At 41.8% G+C, this 26,221-nt stretch overlaps 1 protein-coding gene across 3 annotated transcripts in view; it reads right to left on the bottom strand.

Moving 5' to 3' along the window:
* The window catches only part of LOC115061710 (neuropilin-2-like), an 84,717-nt gene that overhangs the window by 37,875 nt on the left and 20,621 nt on the right, over positions 1–26,221 (bottom strand). For all 3 annotated transcript variants that reach the window (XM_029530177.1, XM_029530178.1, XM_029530176.1), the window contains 6 exons: positions 21,292–21,473; positions 14,026–14,253; positions 11,627–11,782; positions 11,363–11,532; positions 7,859–8,014; positions 686–830 (listed from right to left, as the gene is read on the bottom strand). In XM_029530177.1, the coding sequence (XP_029386037.1) occupies positions 686–830; positions 7,859–8,014; positions 11,363–11,532; positions 11,627–11,782; positions 14,026–14,253; positions 21,292–21,473 (1,037 nt within the window). The remainder of the gene's footprint in view (positions 1–685; positions 831–7,858; positions 8,015–11,362; positions 11,533–11,626; positions 11,783–14,025; positions 14,254–21,291; positions 21,474–26,221) is intronic.

The following is a 26,221-nucleotide window of genomic DNA, read 5'->3' as shown; positions in this document are numbered from 1 at the left end:
ATCCCGAAATGGATTGAAACGCTCTCTCTTTTACCATTTCTGGAACACACACACACACTCTAATTAAGTTTTATCTATTTATAGTATTGAGCTGATTATGCTGGTTGAAATCGTGTTTGTTTGCCAGGGCTGCAGATGAAAGGCGAGAGCCTGTTACTCTCTGATGTTATCACCCACACATCACACTCTAGTATTATTCTATTAGGACAGAGAGTGTTTCTTTTTGTGTGTTTTAGTATGTGCTGTGTGAGTGGGAGACGGAAAAAGAAGATATGTATATGAAAGAGTGAGGCCAAGAGTGTGAGTGCACATGAGAGTTGGTGTGATGCATGCATGTGAAAGGCAGAGAAACAGATGAGAGAAATGAGAGAGGAGTGTGAGGAGAAGCACTGGATGGCTTGATGGACAGACAAATTATGAATTATTTATCATGAGATTATTTGAATGGGCGGAGAAAGGAAAAGAGAACCTTTCACATTTGACTGTTCTTTTCCTGGTCATGTTTCCTAAGAGTTATTTTTGCTGCGGCCCACCTTAAGACCTCCTGTAAAAGTCAATATATGACTGGTATGAAACTTGGCAAGATGACTACTGTGTTTTCTCAAGAGTGAGCCCCATGAGGAGGTTGGCCAAAGAAAAACAAAAAAATGTTGAAGAAACTTTACAAAACAAGAAAGTTTCTTACCCGTGATCTGACAGCCGTAAAGCTCGAACCGGAGGGCGATGCCGTTCTTCCATGTCTGAGGTCTGATCCGGACGAAGCGGGCCAGAACCAGCTGTGGGATCCGATTTAGAACGACCTCTGTGGCATCTGTGTTTGCATGGAAAACCTATAGAGAGAGAGGGAGAAGGGGAGAGCGCATTTACTAATACTGCACAGGAAGAGCAGAGGGAGAGAAAGCAGGGCGCTCTGATGGACACACATCCTCCAGGTCAACGAATATATGAAAAATCCTAAATAAAATATGCAAACATATATTAACAGTTAGCAGTCTAAATTATCTGGTCAAAGGCAACAAACATTTATGGATTAAACTGACTTAACTCAATTTAACATGAGTTACACCAAGACGCAAATATTTATCCTTTTATATATAGTGTCTGTGTAAGAAGTCAAAAGTATGCATGTAGGAAGAAATCATCCTCTTCTCATGTCCTCTTGCCTGAAGCACACGCATTCACACACAGACACACACACACAAACTAATAGAAAAGAAAATATCTTTATTTTTCATGCACAGATGGCTCAGAAAAACACACAGCCACCCAGTAGCATGAAGACACATGATGTGGTATACAGATGTACGCTGCTTCCAGAAGTTTCTCCCCCTGCGTTCTCTCTGTCTCATACACAAACACGCATTCACGCACAAAGGCACGCAGCTATATCTTTCCACCGCCTTACACATTGCCTTCTCTAATTCTCCACCCCACAACATGTTCGCACACAAAATGATTTCCTCTGAAAACACACAAAAATACAGATGAAAGGAAATTGAATGCCAGTGCCTATGGCCAGAAGAATTCTCTTTGTCTCTTGGCACCAAGACTTTATATCTCTGTCTATCATTCAGTGTCATCTCTGTTGGGCTCACTACAGGAAAACACAGCTGGGTCTCTTTCCCCTTTCATTTCACTTTCTTTGCTCCTTCCAGTCAGTCTCTTTATCTCTCTCTCCGTCTCTCCCTGCGATGCTATAAATTAAAGGAAGAAAAAAATCCATCCTGTGTTTCATTACAGAACATCAATAGCTGTTTTCCCTCTGTGTCTCTAATACTCTTTCTATTATGTACCATCAGTACTGAAAACACAACATAGTGTGTTTATTACAGTGAGAAGTAAACCTAATTCAACAGAGCCAAAGGCCTTGCAATTACTTGCTTGGGTAGTCATTTATAGATGTTAGCTCTGTTTTAGGTGTGTGTGTGTGTGTGTGTGTGTGTGTGTATCTATGTGTGCAAATTCACCATTTCTTTCGTGTTGTCAATCGAATAAACTGGCAGACCTGTCAGGGCTGACAGAATATGGATGAAAGTTGTTTTTGACTTGCAGGAACAGGTTGCTGGACTAGAAAGGAATTGAACCAACGACCCACTGGGTGTACAACATATAGTCAGCCTCAGTGAACTTGTGCCCTCAGAGTGGCCTTCATACCAGAAACTGTGACCAGTTAAATGATGGAAACATGCCCAAAGGCCCCAAAAGACTTAATTGGATTGTGGCAGCCAACTGTAATTACAAGTCTGAGTGTTTGTGTGTATGTGCCGGTGTGTAAAAGCGTAATTATGAAGTCTTACTCTTAGGATTCGGGGGGCTGGCGGGTGCTTTCTGATTTCCCTTGGTATGTTTCACAAATTTACACACACACACACACACACACACCATTTATTTACTTTATGTGTACATAAGAATGTACACACTGTACATTCTTTTGTACAGTGTGTACATTGTGTACATTTTGGGTATAACCTTGGTGCCCTTTACCAGCATTTACACTGGCAATGGACCATTTCTCTTTGTCTGTGTGTGTGTGTGTGTGTGTGTGTGTGAAGGATTTCTGAGAACTGCTCACAAACTGTCCATGGACATAAATCTGTTTGTTCCATATTACCAGCTCTGTTTGGGGTCACCAAACAGAGCTGCAGCTTTACTTCAGCAGTTGGCTGACGCACAATTACACTGCCACTGCTGCAACTGCCGCGGTATAATCTCTTCAGTCAATTTTGGTTGTCGATTATCTTTCCAAAGTGATCCAGAAGTGATCTCTTAGATATTTTTAATCAATACTAAGTTGAACTCGAATTAAAATGTAAAATATGCACCATGTAAAAAATTAGCTTTTTTACATGGTGCATATTTTAACTTGCTGTGTGACTACAGTTTTAATCTTCCTGTTTGAGTTTATCAGCCCACACACTTGTTCACCCTATCCTTTGTTTATGTCTTCTGGGCAGCCATGGAATGACAGAGGGAGTTTAGCCTCTTCACAGCAAATCAATAATGTCACCCTGTGAGTTTCAATAGATAATGTATTCAGTTGATAAGCTGATGATAATCGGCCAATTTAGGCTGGCTGTGTGGTGAGAATGTATGGTGAGTAGGTGTAAGGGGATCCGCATACCTGAGGCCTTAAAACTTCAGTAACAATCAGCTAATGGATTACACCTGCAACCCTGCTCAAGCAATTCTGTGTGTGTTTTGTGCAGGATTGTTGCTGAGCTGACGTTTCCACCTGGGTTACAAAGCACAGGAATATGGAAGATGACACCTGGGTGAGCAGATGCTTGACTGGACATCCCTCTTTCTATGTCTACACCCTCGGCTTTTTGTCACACATACACACACAAAGCAGGGACTATGTTCAACAGCAAAAGCTAGTCCATTGTCCATTGAAATGGTTCTTTATCTCTCTGAAGTTCAAAGGTCACAGACATGAAGTGAATATTGTTCTCTCCTTTACTCACACACGTCCCTTCCACTTAACACCCACACTGTGCAGCAGTCAAAAGGCAGCTGACTGGGTCTAGTGGGTTACTGCAGGATAGAAATAGAGCATTATGAGGAATATGTTCAGCACAAGGGAAAGGGAAGAACAAGTGTGTGTGTGTCTGTGTGTGGTCAAGGTTGTGTGTGCATGTGTGGTCATGTCATGGTCCTGGATGGCCACAGCCAGTCAGCTGGCGAGGACCAGTACAGACACGCTGAATTATTGAAATGAAACACTGTGTGTTTTGTAAGTGTGTGTGTGTGTAGAGTTATTAAATAGTAAAATGAACCCCTTCTCCTCTCATTTCATCACTGAGGACACATGAAGACAAATATGTGCACACACACACACAGAGAGTCTTCAGGAGGGAATTGATCTGACTAACCTGACAGCTGGTTCTCAATGTGTCAATGTGTGTGTGCGTGTGTGAGTGTGTCTGTGTGTGTGTGTGTGTGTGTGTGTGTGTGTGTGTCGGGGTGGGGTGGGGTGGGGGGGTGGTGTTGAGATTACAGTGCAAAGTCTCAGAAACCGACTTTTGTCCTTTTCCTGTCTTTTACTTCTGTCTTCATTTGTCACAAACTCTTTTCGACCGTTGTCTTTCAACCTCTCCTTCACGCCTGCCTCTCCTTCCCTTCTTCTCTCAGCCGTCCTCCCTCTCCTCTGTCGTTTTATTTTCTTTCCCCTCTCCTTATATCCTTTTCAGGCTGTGTTGCTGAGACCTCTGATCTATCCCGTGGGACTTCTGGTCAACACCCTTGTCTGCTTTTCTCATTATTCCTCCTCTCCTCCCTGATTTTGTTCATCCATTGATCCCTTTTTCTTTTGCTTCTTGGTTCCCCTGTGAACATTCCCCCCCCCCCTCCCTCTGCCTCCTTCCCTCACTCACTTGCTCCACTATGGACCTCGCTTTACTCCCTCCGGTTTCCTCCCTGTCCACAGCTCACACCCTCCTCTCTCCATCAGTCCAATGCTTGACTGGTTGACCTTTTGCTTGTATTTTTCTATCTTTCTTTCTTTACAATATTTTTTTTTTTCCAACTTTCCTACACTTTCCTTGCATCACCATCACTCTCCCTCCCTCTCATTCCACCCACGTCTCCCTCTTCCATCCTTCTCTCTCCATCCATCCTCCCTCCCACAGATTAAGGTGGGAATAGGAGGCTTTGGTCTTGGCTGTGGTCCAGCAGTGTAAGGTCCACAGACAGCTCTGCCTGCAGCAATTCAGCAGGGCTGTGTAATGACAGTTGTACCACATTGAGCCTAAATGTACCTCAGCCAGCAGAAGGTCTCCAACTCCCCCAGACAAAGATTCAAACTGAGACAACATCATTTCTCAACCTGAGACCCAGGGTCACTGAAAATCTGCTGCTTTCCGCTTGTCATGTGGGCAACCTACCACAACCAGGCCCTCTGCCAGATCTGCTCACTGAATCACAGGACACTTTGAGTTATACAGACAGTGTCATTATTTCTTTTCCCTTCTTGTGTAATGCAAGTTCACGAGACCATCATGAGTGGATATGAAAAATGGCTGCTGTGCAGTAAAAAGGCGAGATGCTGATAAAGAAAAACATAATTATTCATGTACAGAAAGAAAGAACCATGTGTTTTGAGTCGGTTTCTGTCATTTGTAAGCCTTTCAGTGCAATGCAGGAGCAAATGCTGTATAAATATTACTTTTCCCATCTCACCAAAAAGTTTCTGTAAGTTAACATGTATTCCATATGTCCCATCTGGTTCACAACAGGCCTTTAATGACATTATCAAATACATTACAGATCACACAAATCATTGTGATGCTGTGTGACAGCAGTGCCTCTGTGGGTCTGTTTCCATGACTGTGCACAGTGGCTGCTTTATTATTATTTATTCATTTAAGACAAATGTTAACACACAACAAAAATTAGGTTGTAAACATACATTAGTGTGTGCATTTGCTTTTATGTGCATGCGTAACTGTTCAGTGTGTGACTCAAGCACAGGGCAAAACGTTGTACCCTTACTTTTCCTTTTCCTTATGTCAATATGGCTACTATTAATTTGTGTCCTCCTTCAATGCCCCTTGATCATAAAACGCTAATTCAACAATTCTTCTCGATTAACACACACACACACACGCACACACACACACACCCATACACCAAACCCTCACCGTAGCCAAGCACAAAAAGTCATTTGTTCAAGAGGCATAAACTTGCCTGCCTACTTCATGATGACTTTCTCAGCGACACAAAGGAGGAGATGGAGAACGAGTGATGGACTGTCAAGTGAGCACAAGACTGGAAGGATGATGTGAGCAAAGACGTAAAGAGAGTGAATGAATAGACAAGGAGGAAGGAGCTGATGAATGAAGAGATTCTGTGATAAATAGAAGCAAAAGAAACTATGTGTGGAGACCCTTTGGATGGGATGCATAAATATACGGTCAGTTCAGAGCTGGTTCAACAAGCTAAACAGAAAGGAGTTCTTTATATACCTTGCATCAGTTGGAAGCTTAGGTTTAGGAGTACATTAATAATTTGGACATGACGCTGTCATGCAGATTTAAGTTCAGATAAAGAAAAAATATCACCTGGTTACAACTGATCCCTGCCTGAAGTGATCCAGGATCTGCTCTCAATTATAAAAACTATTTCCTTGAATTATCCTGTGAATGCAGACACAGCATTTTGCACAACCAAACTATAAAACAGTCTGCCAAAAGATCCTCTTGGCCAGTGCTGCTGAGTGATTTATGTTCCTTTCTAACATAAAACACACACTCTCACTTATACCCCGAAAGATACAGACAGCTGGGGTGGCAAAGCTTATGCTGACTGGCTGTCTGAGGTGTGTCAGCTGAGAAAGGACATTATGCACCGAGATGCTGACACCATCATTTCATCATCAGATAAATGACCATCAGTCTCTTCACCTTTTTACTCTGCCTGCTCTTTAATTTCTCCCTGCCTCCCTTGGAAGAGAGGGGGCACCACAAGAACTGTAACGAGTCTCTGTATGTATATGCATATGAGTGTGGATTTGTGTGCAGGTACACACGTGTTCATGTGTGTATCTGTGTGTGTGCAAGATAAAGGGGAAATGCTGTACCACAGGCTGCTGCTGATTTATTCTAAACCCTTCTTCCATGACACATATTCGTTTACACATTCACACCGTCATACCACGATATGTCTCCCTGAGCAGTTAGGTCTGCAGCAGCTTTCCAGGGCTTCTGGGGATTCAGGAGGGGGATTATGGGTAGTGACACCCACAACTAGCCTGAAAACATCATCATTTATCCAGTTAAGCGTGTTGGATTTCTATTGTTTCATGGCCTGGTGTCAGCAGACTGATGCTTTTTGACTGACAGGGCTACTGATTATTGATTTTGCTACTGCTATTTTTTATTTCCACTTTCATTAAATCATAATTTCTTTTTATATTTTACTTTATACCACATTAATTAAATGGCCAAGATGAGCATTCTTTTTATTAACTGTCAATCTGTCAATGAAAACTTGCTTGACACTCCCTTCTATGTGTTCTTCTTTCTATCATACCCCGACATATCCCATCTACCTTTCGCTAGGATTCCCTCTGTTTTATCCATCAATCATATCTGTGGGCGTTAGCTACAGCTATAAGCCTTATGGGATCTGCAACCCCAGATGGTTAGCCTTGTGCTCCTGTTTCCTTCTTACAGTAAAAGAAGTATTTGAAGGTACAGTATGCATCTGTAGAAGTATGCAGCATTAGTGTTCGTAAAAGAATCAGGGTTTATAGCACAGATGCAGATGTGGCATCAGACCACAGGACAAACATATGTGACCACTGTAACAGAGGGGAACTGCTATGACGGGAAAAAGAGCAACCATAACCACTGGAATGCTCCTTTACTTAAATTGCAACTGCAACCATTTTAAAGCCTCTCAAAACTGTCTGCTCCGTTTCTACCCACAGCACACCCAGGATGACACATTATGCCTTAACACCTCTGGGAGAAAAAGCTTGGAAACCCTTCCAACCAGGCCAACATGAGGCAGAACTCTGACCGATGAGCGTGCTGTGTATGAAGTGGTATGCAATGATGTAAGAAAATCCCACAGAGCTTGGAGACGTGTGCTGATTCTGGCTTGGTTTTAAACCTGTAAATGAAGCCAATTGAACAGCAGTGGGGTGGCTGGAATTGCAGACCCTGTTTGAATTTTGGGAGCGTGGTCGGCTCTTGCTACATATATTCCATCTCATATTTCCCACTACCTCTTTCATGTGGGTGCATGTCAAGGCGTGTGTGTTGCCTAAGAGCACCCAAACTTTCCTTAATTGCCCCAGCTACTTTGCAACCCAACCAAAAAGATTATTCTTTTCCGCATATGCGTCTGAACATACCTTATGATTCTTGCCAAATCTGTAGACCATCCAGTCCTCACCGTTGGTGCTGACCTCAAGCTTAAATGTGGTGACGTAATACGTCTTCTCCGTTTCCTTCGAAATGGCGCCTTGTGTGGCAATGCCTGTCAGCACCTTCAGAGTATGCAGGTCCACCTGCGAGCCAAGAAGAGGTTTCAATAAAAATAAAAACATTATAAAACAAACAAAAAGGAATGCAAAAAAGCCGATAGCTTTCTCTGTTAGTTGGTGTGTGAAGGAGTGCCGGGCGTAATTCAGTGGTTCAACGAATACCACAATAAATGCAGAAAACATCATGGAAGAAAATTAAAGAAAACAAACACAGTTTTGGATCTAAATCTAACCCTATGTGTACATACATCCCCACAATCTCATGATGGAACTCCTGAAACATTAAAGGTAGACGTGAACTCACAAATGAGTTTATCAGCATCCATCTCTCTCACCTTCACCGCTCTCCTTTCCCGTCTTCATCTCCCTCTCAGTTTCCCTCCTCTGTTTCTTTCTCCTGGCAGATCGATACCAATGACCTGGGGCTCATTTTAATTTCCTCCCATACAATAGCCATAATCACCTCCCCACCCTGATTGTGGATGCTATGCTACGTGTCTGGCATGCAGGTGGATGTGTCACTTGATACATGGGCATGGCTTTGTGCTCAGGATGGGGGTTCAGACTTCTTTATTTCAAGGTCTCTCAAGATGATACATATGTCTTGCTCTGCAGTGCTTGAAAAAAGTGAATCAAGCAGAAAACTGTCTCCTTTTAAATCATAATAATGAAGTAAAAAATATATTTACAGTGCAGCTGAAAATTCTGGGACCACTTTTATAGGCTCTGTGAATTTAAAGGAGCCCATTCAAATATATTATTTAGCAGAGTATATTCTAAAACTATTAATGAACAGCACCTGCCAACAAGCGCGGCTAGGCTGAATTTGACTAAATATTGAAAAATGCATTAAAATGTAAGGATTGCATTGTTGGCAGCACAAGGGAGAATTACCACGACAGGATGTTAATTTCCTGGAAGCTCTTTGCTACTGTGAAATTGATTTTTATAGGATTCATGGAGCTCTACATCACTGAAAACCTACATTTTTCTTATGTTTAATATTTTTTGTTGACGGTTGGTTTGAGCCATTCCCTATCAGACCTGCAACTGTTTCATATTTGCTAATTTCAATGACTGATACGTGCTGGGACTGTGACCTGAGAAGCCGTACATTAAAAAAAAAAAAAAAAAAAAAAAAATTATAAAAGAATGAAAACAGGGAATGCAGACAGAGCCAGGCTGCACACAAGTAAGGAGCAAGGATGAGATACGCTCTACTGTAGGTTGTAACATTTATTCTCCTCCACTGGAGCTGTTGAAATGTGTAGATTAATCAGAACTTGTTATGTGGGTGTGCGCGTGTATGTGTGTACTTACTATGTATCCCACTGTGGTAAGGTACAAAACACCAAGGGAGGTAAAATACTACGTTTGTTATCTGTCAGTGACACAGGTGTTTTAGATTACTTCCAACACACAAATACACAAAAGACACACACACACACAGGCCTGCTTAGGGCCAGACAGAGATCCACCAAGACAACTAATCAATAGTCCGGAACCAAGGAGAGAAACAGACGAGTAGAGGAGGGGTAAGTATTAAGGGAGGAAAGAGAGACAAGAAGAAGAAGAAGAGGAGGCGAAGAACATACAAAAGAGACAAGGGGGTGTCAGAGAGAGAGAGAAAGAGAGAGTGAGAGAGAGAAAGAAAGAGGGAGAGAGAAAGAGTGAGAGACAGGGAGGGGGGGGAGAGAGATGTGAGGTGAGGCTTCCCATGAAAGAGTTGTCATCAATCACAGGACTGTTAGAATAATAGAGCCACCGGGGCTCACATCATCAATCTGCACCACACCTCACTGGACTGGGGTAGCATCCAATAGAATACAATACAACACATATGGAGAGATTTAAACCACACACGTGGCTCCTGAGCCAACATGGCAACACACACATGCCCGAGGTGCATGGACACACACTTCAACAAACACAAAAGGACATTCAGTTATAAGAGACCACAGCTTGCAAGACTCAAGAAGGAGAGGCACTTTGGCATTTCTGACAGCTGGTTGTCAAGACAGGAGCTGTTTTACACACACATATATATATGCACACATTAAATACACACACAAGCACATGCAGGGGCAGTGGCTTCTGCTAGGCGTTAACGCAGGGGAACAGCTGAGAGCCTCTGTGGAATCCAGCAATCTGACCACAACACCAGTGACCAAAGTGTCTGAGAAGCAAACCAGTAGGTAGTAGCTCTGTTTCAAGCCAAATGTCAAACCTGATGTATGCAAAGATCAGATGCCACAATTAACATAAAATCCAAATTAGGGGAGTTCCATAGATTGAGCAGACAATAAAAGGCAAAAAAAAAAACAAAAAAAAAACAACATGAACATGAACATGAACACAAATATAGAAAGAGCTTATCAGCAAATGATTCTTTAATGTCAGCCAATTTTGAGAGTGGGCTGCAGAGAGAGCCTTCAGCTGCATTGGAGGTAAGGCAGGAAGGAAGGGTGAGACTGATGGGACCTTGGCCTTGTGCTGCCTCTGAGCTGCAGTTTCCTTTCTGTATTTTTCTGGCCCAGAGTCTAACAGAACCGCTGCTTTTATTTGACATCTGACTCTATTTGACTATCTGCAACTGTGACATTGTTCCTCTACATTGGCACAGACATTGCTGTCCATGCACAAATTAAAACAAGGCAAGCTGCCTTCAGCTTCCATCTCTGCAGCCAGAAAAGCCATTTCCCACTGGAGCCTCAGTGGCTCCTGCTCTGTTATTAGCCTGAATGCTTCATCATTTCTACAAATATCTTAAAGGTATGATGGGATATTGAAGCTTTGAAAGGGCATGTTAGACCTTAGCTCTGCAAGAAAGTCTGGATGCAGCATTTTCTTTTATTCATTTCTTTTTTAAGTGTCATTGTGTCAGGAAACTCTAGTCTGACAAACAATGAATCTAGTCTTGCAGCTGGCAGTCCAACTCTTAGATCACAATCTCCCAATCAGGGATATGGGAGAATAATAATTTACATGAAAGAAACAGAGAAGAAAACATACTGCTTTGACCACAGAAATCTAATCAGTTCATCCCTCAGTCCTCGTGAAACCTATTGCCAACTTTAAAATAAGGAAAAAAATATTTAATGTGTCACTTCTTGGTTTTAAGGGGGCACATAAGGGGTCAAAAAGGTTATGGAAGTGATATACAAAATGAATCGCTAACTCTTAAAGCTAGCCAGCTATGTATTTACATATAGATTTTTTATATTTTTCATTTACCAAGACATTTGACAGAGTTCATTAAAATACAGATGGAGACAACCAACAGCGTTGATTGAGTTGGGTACAGGAATGGATAGATGTGTGCAGCCTTCATCTTTTACATGTAGTGAAAAGCTGTGCTTGACAAAAACATACCTGTATGTACTCCCTGTTGCTGTCTTCATTAGGTGTCCATGCATTGTCCTGGTAATTGAGTCTGGCCTGTCGTGGCAGCCAGCGGTCATCATAAAAACTCGACGAGGCAGTGATCTGGTCATCGGTGATCTTCCCCGACTCCATTCCGAAGGCATTACTGCAGTGGAAGGCTGGAAGGTACAGATACGGAGATTTAGAAGAGTATTCTGATTGTTTTTTGGGGTTTTTTTTCTGGAGAAGTAGCACATTTGAACTCACACTTACTTTCACTGACTTCCTTGTGCGTCATGTTATATCGAGCCGAGAAGCCATCTTTAGCCACAGCCATGTCCGTGTGGAAAGACAGGGAGAGAATGCCAGTAGATGACTGGATCTCAGGAGGGACCCTGGTTCCACAGTAACGACCAATCTGAGGACCCACTGTCAGTCAAACAAGAATAAGGAGGAGTCATCCATCTGTCCAAGCTCATTTCTATGTGTCAGAATTTATTAGCTCATTTATTTGAGCCATGAAACATGAAGCATCTCACTCAAGCTGAAGTCAAGATGGTTTATGACTGTTTCATTCTTTTATCAATCCCTTCATCCTTCAGTCCTCCTTTCCATTACCTCTATCACTCCCTCCATCCACTGCCATTTGCTCCTTGCTCCACTAGTTAATGTCACCATCCTTCGTCCCTTCATCTATCAATGCAACCTCTAGACTGGACACGGTTTTACAATGTGTGTAAATCCAAGGATCTAAGTGATTCCTTTACTGTCTTCTTCTCTAATACTGCAACTTGTATATGTCAACACAAACAGATGAGTGCGATTTGGAGCCCTGGGGTGTATGTGTGAGGGTGCGCGTCTGTGTGCGTGTCTGAAATGTTGGGAGTACAAGTAGGAGATTCATTCTGCTACGCCTTAACTCCCGGTTCACACACACACACACACACACAGCAAATGAGGAGGCTTGTGAGGGAGGTGGAGGAGGAGGAGGAGGCAGAGGATAAGAAAATAGCTGGCGATCGATCAGTGGTATTGATTTTTTTCTTCCTTTTTGGAATGGGTGGATATTTGAAATAGGGCTCTTGAGCAAATAATGGTAATAACTATTTTCTCTACAGTGGTGGAGAAAACCAGTAGAAATGATTACTGATATCTGCATGGAATTCTGGCCAAACAAACGCAATTTTAAAGGATTTACAATTTAATACTTGTATTTTATGTACCATCATTAACAAAATTTTCTGTCTCCGTCTGTTTATGAATTTAATTTCAGCAGCGTATGAAGCTGGCAGAAGGCACATTTACCCCTTCTCTGACCTCTGCAAACACATATGTGGTTTCAAACAACCACACACACACACACACACACACATAATTACACCAATGCCACTGGTTGTTTAAAAGTGTCATAATTTTGTATAAGTTACAGAGTTCCATGTTCGGAAGAGGTAAAAATAAATCCCGTTCTGCCACAAGGCAAAATAATACAGAAATGGGGTAAAAGAAAAAACACACAAAACAACCACAAACTATTCATATTCAGTCGAAACTTCTAGTCTCTCACCTTCACAGGAAGCACAAGACTTTCAACCTGCCTTCCTCTAGCACTGCTATTTTGCCTGTTTTTTTTTTTGTTTTTTTTTGTTTGTTTATTTGTTTGTTTTTTCTCTTTTTGGTCTTCCTCATTTTCAGCTTTAAATTCTGTTTAACCAAATCTTCTGAAAAAGGAGTAAAGATGCTGTGGCTATTTTGTTTTAAATCATCATCCTTTCCTTCTTCTCCTTCTTCCATTGCTGACTTTTATTCCTCGCCTTGGGCTGGTTCATATTCATGGAATGGAGCTCTTCATACAGAGGACAGCACCATTGTTTGCTCTCCTTTGCTTGCTCCGTCTTTTGCCAGGGAATCTCTTAATACCTTAGAAGATTTGCATATTAAGCATTTTTTTAGACTTCAAATCGTCATAAAGTATTTTCTTCCCCGCCAATAATCTACAAATAACTGAACTGAAATTGTACAATATTTATTTTCCACGATAAATCGCCTTCTTTTCTAGCACTACCTGCTGAACTCTCTTCCTGCTTTCTCCGCTCTTCCAATTCTCATCCCAAAGGCGGATGAGAAGTTTTCTGACCTTCATTTCCTCAGCTCTGCAATGTCTTTTCTTTGTTCCACTCGTCCCAGCAAGCGGAGAGCTTTTCACCTCCCTTCCATCGCTATTCTTTCTCTACCTCTTCCATTTCTTGAAACTCAGTCCAAGGTCTTTGTTTCTTAGATGTCCTTCTAAACTCTTCCCAGTCCTTCGAGCAGCTAGACCAGAAATATCCCCGCTCTCTACCATTCCTCCTCTCACCTCCCCTCTTTTCTCCCTCCTCTTGGCAATTCCTATTTTATTTTCCCCTTGAAAAGTTCTGTTTTTTTTTTCCACAGCAGGTGCCAACATGGTGCCTGTAAGCTTAAGCTTTCATCTACCAACGCATCGCTACTAAAATAGTTGCTTCTCCACCTCAGTCGATAATGATGTAGGCAGGGCAGAATACAAACCATATTCCCTTTGCTCCATGTATTGACTCATGAAGCATGCTTAATGTCAAGATCATCATTATGAGTAGCTTCATCCAAAAGTCTCACCAAAAGGGAAACAAGCAAATGGGATTCAACCAGCATCTCACCTCCTGGAAGTCCGTCCCACACCTCCAGCCAGTCATACTTGCAGTCCCCCTCTCCACCTGGCAGGGGGTCATTCTCAAGGTCAAAGGTGAGGAAGCTGAGGGAGACATCCATGCTGGGAGGGACAATGATGATGAAAGAGCATTCCAGGTTGTGGGGGTACTTGTCAGGGAAGCCCGGAGACTCAATGAGACCCGAGGGACTGGTAAAGTTACGGGAACAGTCTGAACCTGGTTTGGAAACACGCAGACATGACACATTTTAAGTAACGTACATTAAATTGAATGTGAGTATTAAGCAGTTTGAGGTTTGTTTACTTCATTACCCATAACCTTATCGAGAAAAATGAAAAATGTAAGCATAATATTTACTTATAATAGGGTGTAAAAACCTTACAGGATCCTTTTACCTCAAACTAATGGTATTATTCTGGGCAGACTCAGAGCAGCTGTTTGTAGAGAAAGGTATTTTTAAACTCAATGCTTACACCCAACTCAGAGACAGTTTTCTTTCCTAGACAGAATAGTTATATGAGATTCAACTGTGACTCCACATTATGTACTTTAAAAGCAGTTAATGCTATTTGTGGAAACATTAAGAGGGGCAAATACTTAAGGAACAATGGTAAATGAGAGTGATGTACTTTCAAAATGGCCACACAGGGGATAGGAATATGTCATACACAGCTGATTTAGGTTCCCACTTCCAATAGAACAAGTCAGAAGTTTTGACCAAAGGGTGTGTCTAACATGTACATGTAGAATCTGAAGCTCTCACACAATGACAGGGCAGCCGCAAATCTCACTCTGATTTTTAAGAGGAGTTGACAGACACAAGTGAGAGACATAGAAAAATATGAGGGAGAAAGGCAGACAGAGGATCTGTTGACAACATCATGGTGTTGTTTACGATAAGCTTTAGATATCATCATGCTGCACACATACACACACACACACTGACGAAGAGGTAATCTTCATTTTGAAATTACTGTAAAACCCTGTCTATTAATACTCCTTCTCCCACACAAACACAGACATTGTGGCGTGACTGTGGTTGCACCAACTGGACCATTCCAGTCCAGTCGTCTGATCCATGTTACCATACACACACACACACACACACACACACAGAGGGAGAGAGTCTAAGCCTCTTATGATAACCTATTTCCCTGCAGTCTGTTTGGGTGTCTGCTATTGTGTTTGCATGCTTGAATGAGCAAATTAACAGAGACTAAGTGTGTGAGTGTATCTGCATAAAGTTGTGCGCACACTGGACATATCTGGCCAATAACTGAACTGAAAGCAACTGAACTTAGAACTTAGGTTTGTCAAACACGTTTCGCCTGTTACCCAAGGGACTTCATCAGTTCGTAAGGCATTGGTCTGACCTGTCCTCACTAGTCAGGCGACACGTCTTCTTCGACAAACCTAAGTCCTAAGACCATTTGCTTTCGATTCAGTTGTTGGCTATTGTTGGATATGACTATGACCTGGATGAATGACAATGTGCACAGACACACACTGGACATGTTTCAGCTGTGATGTTCAGTTGTCTGCATTCACATCTTACAGTACAGACACCCATCAATTTTAATCAATACAATCATTGACAATGGCAACTTACCAGGTGCCACTTTAAGCTTGAGACCCAAAATGTGTTTTTGATGTAAAGACATAATTCTATTGATTGTGTTTTGCAGGCACAACAGAGGAGTGCAACGACTGTCAGTGTTTTCCTTAAATGGCAGCTATAAACACAGTGTACGGCTGAGTTCGTGAGGTTCCAAACTTAAAAAAAAAAAAAAAATAACAGTTGTGATGATTACTTTCTTGGGAGATCTCCATGGGAACAAGCTTGTTACAGTGAAACACTTTTGACTCAGTCAGTCAGTTTGCCAACTAACAGACGCTGTAGGATGCAAACATATGTATGTGTCTGCCATTATTTTCTGCCAAGTCTTAGCTCTGATATTTACCGTCAAACAAATTTCTGTAGGTGTAACTGGGAACACTGATGTTGCTTTTCCTGTCTTTGGGTTTTTCACACACAGCAGTGGTGGAAGGAAATACTTACCTCCACCTGTCTGCTCACTGGGGTAATTCCAATGTGTGTTTGCTGATCTACATGAACGCCTCCCTATGTCTATGTAATGTGATCATCCATTTCTCTAGCAAGTCTATTTTTAGTGTGATAGCATTTGTTCATCTTTCCCCGTAACTCCCCTGCTTGTCTGTTCTTCTGTCCCACTTTCCTTTCTGATTTTCGTGTTATAGTGACCTTCTCACTCCTGCAACAACCTCAGACTCAAACGAACACACACTTGCACCCAAACACACACTGTCTCTCATGGGGTGCCCCCTTCACGTCTGGCCCCCCTGCAGAGTGTGTTGTTGGATAGCGTGGATCTGTGTGACTATGAGCGTGTGTGTGTGTGTGGGTGTGGAGTGAATGCCTGACCAGTTCTGTCGCCGGCAGCAATTTTATTCCCTTCTCATTACTTCATGTTCATGAACATTGGACAAACACTTTTGCCCTCCTTTCTCCTCCTCCATCCCTCCTCCTCTTTCTACTCTCTCCCACTCTACCCCCTCACGCTAATATTTTTCTGTATCAATATTTTTCAAATCCAAAAAGGACTGCATCTGAAATCTGGTGGAAATGTTCAGAGCTGCTTTGTAAGCTGTTAAAAAAAAAAAAAGTACATCTGTGAGTTTTGGATATCTGTTGCTTTCTCTTTTGTACTTCTCAGCTTCTCTCTCCATTCATTTCTCCTTCCTAATTAAAGAGAGGGTGTATCCTTCACTTCTCTTCTGCTCTTTCTTACCTCTTTCGTACTGTTCATTCTTTACTATCTTTCAATTCATCAATTTTTTTTTTTTTTTGCAACGGCTCCATCCCTTCCCTCCCACTGTTTCCTATTCTTTCCTATCCTTTTCTACTCACTTTCCATCTGTTAGAAGGAAACACATGTTTCACTGTGGGGTAAGGTAAGGGAAAGAGTGTATGTGCATGTGTGGATGTGAATGTGTTGCTGGGTGGATTTGGTGCTTGAGATTTGGTTCAGTCATCAGGGCGAGAGGAAAACTTGGTATCAGTGTGTGTGTTTGTCCAGCAGCCTGGCATACAAACACTTTAATTCAGCTATAATGAGTGTTTTCTATGTGAGAATGTGTGTGTTTGCATAGATCAACTTTCATTCAACCTGTCTTTTGTGCCAATGGGCTAGTTGTCTCATCAAACCCACAATTATTCCTCTCCCGTGCGTTCACCAATCTCTAATCCGCCAACACAGTTAAGGACACGTGCAGGGGAAACTTGACATACACCCACAGACACTCACCACAGGCCCTCATGCACAGCTTACTGTAACACACTGCAAAACCAGAGGTTGGTTTTTCTATTCATTGGTTGGATTCTACCTCTTTGTCACTTAAGTTGGAGACTCATAGTGCCCAAACTGCTGACATGACGTCTCAGCCTCTGTCACTGAGTCATAGCAGGGGCTTCCCTTTACAATAAACTCCCTGTTCAACCAAATGACTGCTCTATTGCAACACCATCCCCTCTTTAGCCACCAAAGTGTAATGTTCTAAAAGCTCCACCGTAGGTTTACTTTTCAAATATCGTTTTTGAGTTTGTGCTTTCTCAGTTTTCTGTGAGTCAAAACACCATCTACTGTATTCATATGTTCTTGAATGAATGCAAGCAAATCTTTTCCACCAGAAAAAGTGTAATTTCATTTTCTTTTACATTGTGATTTTCACAAAATCTCCATTGGTAAGTGGCAGAGCGAAAAATCGCTTTGTGAGCAAAGCATGAAGATGTTTCAAAGGGGAACAACAACAGTCGATTCAATTCCTGTTTCAGATGTGTTTTTCGGAGGATATCATGGCTCTGCTGTGCATCATTTCTCACCACAGAGCACCTTTCACTCATCCCTGGAGCAGATATGGATCCAATTTCCTCAATGAAAGCTAGAGGAGGGAGCAGCCAGTGGTCTGATTGGTTAGACTGTTTGGTAAACTGACTTGATGTGTAGTAGAATAGAAGAGAGGAAGCGCCCAAAGGCTGAGGGTGAGTGTAAACAACAACAGTTATTAGAAGAATCGCCACAATAGCTTCCATATTACACTGCCTGAAGAGTTTGTGCGTGTGTGTGGGTGTGCGCGTTCCACTATGTGCTTCAGTAACTCCACTATGTGACCTATTATCCATTTAGACCTAAAGTTCACAAGGTTAAAAATGTAATCTTAAGATTTGATCTCTGATGTTGGATTTAGGGTTCAATATAGGGGTAAAGGGTCAGGGTCCTCTTTAGTCACAAATGTAAGTATTGTGTGTGTGTGTGTGTGTGCATCTTTCCGTGCAGACAATCAAGCTCTCTTGCATTTGTGAGTAACTATTAAGCCTGCATCATTGCATTCACATATCTTAGTGTGCCTGTGTATGTGTGTGTTTATGGGCATGTGGGTGTGTGTGGGTGTGTGTGCATGTCTGGTGGGTTCTGGGTCACATAACAGCTGGAGGCGCACGGCCCAGATGGTAAAACCTGATTGGTCGCTGCATTCTGATGGCTGTGTTTGTATTGGCTGGAATTTTACTACAATAACCATAGTAACAAGGCTGTAAACAAAAACAAACAGGGCATGTGCTTTTTTTGAGCTTACCTCATTTTGTTTGGTTTGTCCAAACCCACATATTTTGATGCTACACACATTAATTTTATTCTCATGTGGCCATTATGATATTCTGCATTTTCATAATGACTTAGCTGTTCTGCCTGTACCAATGTGCACGTGCATACTGCTGTATTTCAGGGTCATGTTTCTAAGGGTTAAACACGCTTCTGCATCTGTGCTTGTTTCCAGACTGAACAGACAGTAAATCTTTGAGAATTGCAGTAATTAGGACACCGAGAGTGGAAGACAATCTCCTCCAATAAGCAAGGCCACAAACACACATATAGGCACACGGGCTGACCTCGTCATTACTCAAAAACACAGACCAGAGTAACCGACAGAATGATGTCAAATTATCCTATCAATTGTGGCATTTCTGCTGTCAAGGCATTGACAGCAGAAATGCACGGTGCACTCTTCTGGGTCCTTGTATGGATTTAATAGAAGGAATAGACATCCAATATGATTCCAAAATGATTTTACACAAGAATACCTGGCTAAGGTAATGTAGGTAACATTACATTTATGTAATCTTCAAAATAATAAGTCGAATAAGTACAATGTGCTGAAAGGTGGAAAAATAAAAATCTGTGTGACATTTATAGAAGACAGCTGTGTTTGAAAGCTCTTCGCTACAAGTGTCTTGTTTTTTTTCCCCTCACCTTCTCTGTATCTCTTAGTGAAATGCGGAGAAACATTTGACAGTGAAAAGCATGAAAACATATGAAGCGAGAGGCTTTCCTTCTTCTCCTCTTAATTTTAGATTGAGGACGTACATACATAGACAGTTGGCCATGAGGCTCTGCAGTATGTGTCACAGACACACACACACACATTCTAGTCACCCACACAACCAGACGTTCAGTTGCACTTTGAAGGATGACAAGATATTGTTAACAGTAGGGCAACAGCTTGAATGTTCCAAATGGCTCCCTCATTACTGCCAGGGATGGCTGGACAGAAACACACATACACACAAAGTTACATAGAAACAAACTAGAAGTTTGATTTCCACTATAAGCAGAAAACACCCTTTCTGTCAGTTAGGATGGTCTCCGATGAGGAAATTTCTCAAAATAGTTTCTCTACCAATATGCATAAATAATAATTTAATATAAGCCATATTAAATTCTTTTTCCTACATTAAGACAAAATGAATGTGTGTTCTGTGAGTTGAAGTGTTGAAGCTACCTAGTGCTTCTCTCCTTTTAGCTGCACTCCACACATGCACCTTAAACTCCGCTCACTGGGATCTTGCCAGGAGCTAAATTAGGAATAGCTTTCAGTCATACTTGGCCCCAGAAAGACTATTAGTATGGGACTATGGTTATAGGAAATATCAGAACTCCACCGACAGTTTTGTGTGGTACCCTTCTTGGAGCTTATCAAAAAATTCAAAATTTCAAAATTGTGCATTGAAATAGACAACAGTAGTGTACTCAGTGAAGACTATGCACAACACTTGTTTCGTTGAGTCCACTAATTACAACAGGGAAATATAAAAATTAATTTCTAAAAACAACTGTTGTAGTTTTTCATGTTAAATATATTATAGTGTTTGAATTTCTTAAATCTAAAGTCATCAATGTACTGTCTCATTCACTCTTGTGTCTCTCCCTCGGGTACTAGGGTGTGAACGCTGCCACCCTTGTTGTTTTAAAGTCGACCAGGTGGATTCTGTCAAGCACAAAACACACACACACACACACACACACACACACACACACACACACACACACACACACACACACACACACACACACACAAAATCCCAACGGGCTAGTGCCAGCAAGTGAGAAACACAGACAACCGCACGTGTTGTGTTAGTAACCTCAGCCCTCTGTGTGAGTGTGAGTGTGTGTGTGTGTGTGTGTGTGTGTGTGCGTGTCTCAGGGGAACAGGGCTCAGGACTCAATTAAGCAGGCATGTGTGGAATGCTTTCAGGGGGAACGGAACAAGATGGCTGTGGGGCCAACACTATGCACCCCTCTGTCTCAGTCGCCCTTGATCTCAATTGGTCTCGCTTTGGCTGACCCACGGCACCGTGAAGGGGAGCCATGTCAGACATACACACACACAAAGTGCCATGAAGGGGAGCGATGTCTCGCCTGGACAGTCTAAGGGGCTCTCCAGGGTCCTCTGCTGTGCCTCTTGTCCCTTTCTCTGTGTCTCCCATGACACCAGGGAGATAAATGAGAGTTGGTCACCTAATGAAGCATGCTGAGTCGACTATGAGTAGCTTGTAATACAGTTACTAATAGCCGATTTGTAAAGGTACAATCCCTCTAAGTCCTGTTGTCTCCTAAGTCTGCTCAGTTACAGGTATAATTTACTCTAGAGACAACTAAAAAACTTCCATCTACATTTTCCTCTTCCAGTTTCACAGGTAAAATATTGAAACCCAAAATTCCATCTCATATTCCAATTATTTCCCACATATTTCTCTTTTCATGTTTTTTTTTTTTTTAAGCATCTGTCATAGCAAGATGTGTTTCAGACTTGCTCATGTCACCATATTGCTTTCCAACATTGTATAATTTACATTAGGGTCATAAATGCGAGTGCAATCATAGAGCAGCATCCACTTACCTGTTTTGAAGATTTCATAGCGGAGCGAGAAGCCTGCCCCTTGGTGGGCGTAGTCTGATACGAACTTGATGTGGAGTGAAGGGCCTGACGAGATGATTGGCGCGGGGGCAATGTTGCTGCAGTGTTTGCCCAGCAAGTCAGCTGACTCTGAGTTTCCGTCATGGATCTCTACGTAATCATACCTGCGGAAAATAAAAATATTTATAAACACCTTCTACTCACCCCTCTTAGCCATGATTGAGTGGAAATTCATTCTGAGATTTGTTGCTTGAGTAACACTGACATGTGTTCACATCTTATTTATAACTTCACTGGACTTTTTTCGGTATCATTATGAATTCTTTCATCTGGCAGGCATCACATTATATTTGGCTACAAAAAGTTGCTAATTATTTCCATCTAAGCTTCCCAGGGGAATTCTGAAAGCAGAGTTCCTCTCAGCAGAAACATGGGTGGTCATTACAATTCAAATGAATGCAGCAGGAGACATTGGAAGTTTACAGATGGTGATAGGAGGAAAAGAACCACCTGCATGAGGCAAAGTGGGAAGAGAGTCCCCTTTTTCAACACTGTAATTGAATAATCATACGAAAGAGAGAATACAAGACTACGAGCTCCCTTTCAGCTTGCATAAGGAAACAGTGGTGTCATGTCGAGCAGCTTAAAAGCAGATTTTCACTCTCACACAAGCCTAACAAACAGACCTGATCTAAAGACCTAACCTAAAAAAGGACAGCTAAACAAAAAATAGGTGTAGATGCATGACATTTCCCTGCTTGATATTACATTAGGCCCAAAGCCAAGAGTTTATGTTACAGTCAAGCTGTGAACTAGTGATGAACCCTTCAGCCTTTGATGCTAGAAAAGGATTAATGTAGAACACATGACTCTAGTTTACATCTTTGCTCAGGTCTAATTCAATAATGTTTATGATGTAGCCTGGAGGCCTTCAATCCACAGAGAAATTCACATTTTCCACATTGCATAATGGATTTAGAACAGTTCAATGCTTTCCTGCTTCTGTGGAGGTTTCTCACATTTTATTCCGACTGGGGATTGTGTAATCCATAACTGAACACGCTGCTGTTAAGTGTAGGCACAGGCGCCAAATCCTCTGATTTCAATGGCCACACAGGCCGCTCACCACGACCCACAGGAAAATACAAGCAGGCAGGTGTGCCACACTTCTGACATGATGGTAATAATAATTAATGTAGGGTTAAAGTGGTTAGGTATGAAAACTACCTGGTCAGATTTCAGAAAAGATTAAATAAGCACAGAGGACTGTTGGTGTCGTGATCACAGAAATAAACAGGCTATAATAAGCAGGTTGCAGAACAGTCATGCATTAAAGAAACAACATTGAGTAGCAAGACATTTTTCACATGAGAAACAAACAGCGGCTTCCCATGTGAGAGTCCAGTGTTTTATAGCCCCTCTCATATCTTCCCATTGATGCTGTTTCTCTCCATCCTCCATCACCTGATTTCCTCACTTCCTGTCATATTTACTATAGCCACTGGAGGGTCGCATGACAAGGCTAGTCTGATTAGCAAAGATTCCTTAGCACACAGAGTTAATAGGAACATTCAGAACTTACTCAGAGTGACTATTATACTCCAATTATCACATGTGAGAACTGCTGATGAACATTATATTAAATTGTGCCAGAGACTGTTACAACGGAAGGTACTGACTTAAGCAGTCCTTTTAAATTAGATTACATTTTTATTCTTGTTTTTCTCATGTTTTTTGACCCCAAATGTTTGGACCTCCCTCCAGAGCCACAGCAGGAGAGCTGCCTCTGTGTCTCTGTGTCTGGATGCCAAAGACACACCTGTCTGGCTCTAAAATAGCCTCTAAAATTCCTCACCAACCAAGACACAAGTGTGATTCAAAGTTAAACACAATTCAATTTGGAGACTTTCTTTCAGTGGATCAGAAACCAGAAATTGACTTTATTTGCTCGTCCTTGGCCATCATATCAATCGCTTCAACCACAGAGGTGTTAGCTGCTCCAATACTGAGCTTTCTACATTTCTCAAAAGAAATTAAATGAGCACATCTAAGACTCAAAAGAACCCAGAAGGACTTTGCCATTTCCAGACAGAGGTTTGCTTACACGTTCATTTCCTTTTTCAAAACATCATAAGCCAGTGACAGAAGACCTCCCAGTCCCTCAGCAGATGAAGGTATCATGTACCATGAGGCGATAAAAGTAAAGCACATGGTATTTTGTTGCTGCTGTACAGACACATTAAAGATACGTGAACATAAAAGGGGTGTTAATCTTTTCACTATTTCTGAGCAGGCAGTCAAAGATATTCCAAAGCATGAAGCCAAAACACACACACACACACACACACACACACAGTATATACACTGGATTTGTCACTTATGTAGAAATTGCGTTGGCTTATATTAATTCCACAGGGACATACTTAGCCTCAACCCTTAACCCTATAATAAATAACCACGGCTCAACCTTACAGAGTTGGTTGTTTGACTTGTGAGAACCGGCTCTTGTTTTTGAATGGGAGGTGCATCTCAAACACGACAGCGGGAACAGAACAGGACTTGACAGGATTAAATAAGTGCTGGCTGTTTTGTGCTGTTACAATCATGTTTTACTCTCAAGGAACAGTTATGAAATGTGTGTTTATGTGTGTGTGTGTCCCGCTTACACTTCTTGTCTTGTAACAATAAGGAAGCCACACAGAACAGGAGTGAATAAACTAATTCAGAGCCCAGCAGCTCTATGAAATGCTGCCAAGTATACAGATGAGAACTCTATTGTCCACATCCACAATATAATATTCATATGGGCAAACAAAAGAGTGTGTTTTTTTCTTTTACTTTAGTGCTCCCTTCATTTGTGCGAGAACTCATCATCTTCAATTGTGTCTGTTAGCATCTTTGTATCTGTAAAGGTGTGTTTTCTGACAGGTGAGGAAGCTCGCAACATAATGAGGGTTACACACCACCAACTCTCCCATCATGTTTTCTGTCTAGTTTGCATGGAACTATCACCACAGTTATGACCCAAGCTGTCACAGCACTGTGAGTGTGTGTGTGTGTGCATTTGTGTCTTTGTGAGAACGCAACATGTCACAGTTCCTGTCATATTTTCCCAAGACAATGCTTCATCCCAGCGACAGATTTCTCCTCCTCTTTCCTGAAATGACAAGTTTGTTTAATGGCTTTTCGTATCTGGACAAGATCTCCTTTTCTTTCTCTTCTTGGCCCACTCCTCCTCTGATTATTTTCAGTGTTTCACTTTTGATTGCTTTTTTGTTTTTCTATCCTCCTTTGTTTTCTTCATTTTCTCTCTCTATCACCTTTCCATTTGTAGCTTTCTTTGATATGAAGTCAGGCACATAACCAGTGGCCGAGAGCCGGTGGGTGGGAGAGGCAGAGCAGGCAGAGATGGGGGAGTGAGGATATTAGGATTTGTGAATATTTGAATTTTAAACTCTATTTTATTAACAACCTTGAAAGCAAAAGGAGAAAGAAAGAGAGTGAGAGGGAAAAAGATGGAAAGAGATCCACTCAAACCCATTTTAGTAGGAAGCACTTCCCATACAATCCACCTTTGTGTTTACTGCATTTCAACACACGTGTTAGCTCTCAGTGCTATCTCGTAAGGAGTGGTGCTCCTGCTCAAATTATTATTTAATAGTCGTAAAGTCATCTGACAAAAAAAAAAAAAAAAAAAAAAAGAAAGAAAAAATGGAGAGAATGGGGAACAACTAATGCTGGACAGTGTGACTGGCTGTGTTGATGTTAAAAGTGACTGACCATCCAAGGGTTGGAGATGACAGAAATTTGGCTGCTTAGCTGCACAGTTGCATAGGCTGTGATCATGTTTGGGTTGTCTCACACAACTCACTGTCCATGTCCACAGTGAATACCTGTTGTTAAGCTTCATCCACTTTGGAGACCAATTAGGAAAAGCTTTCATTCCAGGTGCAGGCACTTCAGTAAAATGAAGCTCAAAAAGAAAAAAAATAAGAAGAAAAAAAAAAAAAGAAAAGAAAATCTCAAATTTTGCCAGCAGAGTGTGAATGCAGTCAGAGGGAGAACATGACACTGTATTCACTCTGCCAACACCTCCCCATAGACAGATGGAGACAGGTGTCCCTCCATCCCTCCCTCCCTCCCTTCCCCTCCACAGCTCTGTGCCTTTAGTAGAAAGCAGAGAGACACACAGCTTCTTAAGTCAGCACATGCACAAAGCACCTGCACAAACACAAACTATGTCTCTCACATAAACACATGGGTGCACACACAGAGCCTGTGGCCATGGGCTCAGATGGATCTGTTGAAGGGTTTGAGGTTTCCAATCTGTCTCTGTGTAGGAGGAACACCAGCTTCTAACAAACTAACAAACTGTTTAATCCTATCATCAGCCTCTCTCTCTCTCTCCCTCTCTTTCTCGCTATATCTCTCGCTCTCTCTTCCCTAATACATTTCACTGAATCCAATCAGTGTTTAGAGGAGGCTTGCCATAGGGAAGCACAAAAATCCTGAATTTCTTTCTCCCACACTTTCCCTTGAAATTTGCTTGCTAACAAGCTGTGAACAGGATGTTTTTTCGTGCTTGCATTAAGCAAATGTTAATAAAATAAATTGTTCCAAGACATGTAACATAGGAGGGTATGTGTGCAAAGAAGGACAAGCATTTATAACGGATCTGTTGCAGATATTTCTGTTGAGTTGTGGAAGTAGACTGGAACGAATTGGAAGATCTGGCATTACGTGAGATTTACGATTGTTTGTTTGAGAGCCTTTCTGATGGAAACCAGGGAAAAAGTCTCAAACCTTTCACCCCTTCTTCCTCCTCTCTTCCACACTGGCCTTATTTGCCTTTCACACATTCTCTCTCTCCGTCTTTAGGTCAGGAATTGTTCTCTCACACCTTGATATTTCT

This window comes from Echeneis naucrates, chromosome 21 (genome assembly GCF_900963305.1).
Source record: "Echeneis naucrates chromosome 21, fEcheNa1.1, whole genome shotgun sequence".
In the NCBI taxonomy this organism is placed as follows: domain Eukaryota; kingdom Metazoa; phylum Chordata; class Actinopteri; order Carangiformes; family Echeneidae; genus Echeneis; species Echeneis naucrates.
This window is presented reverse-complemented; position numbering and strand designations above follow the sequence as displayed.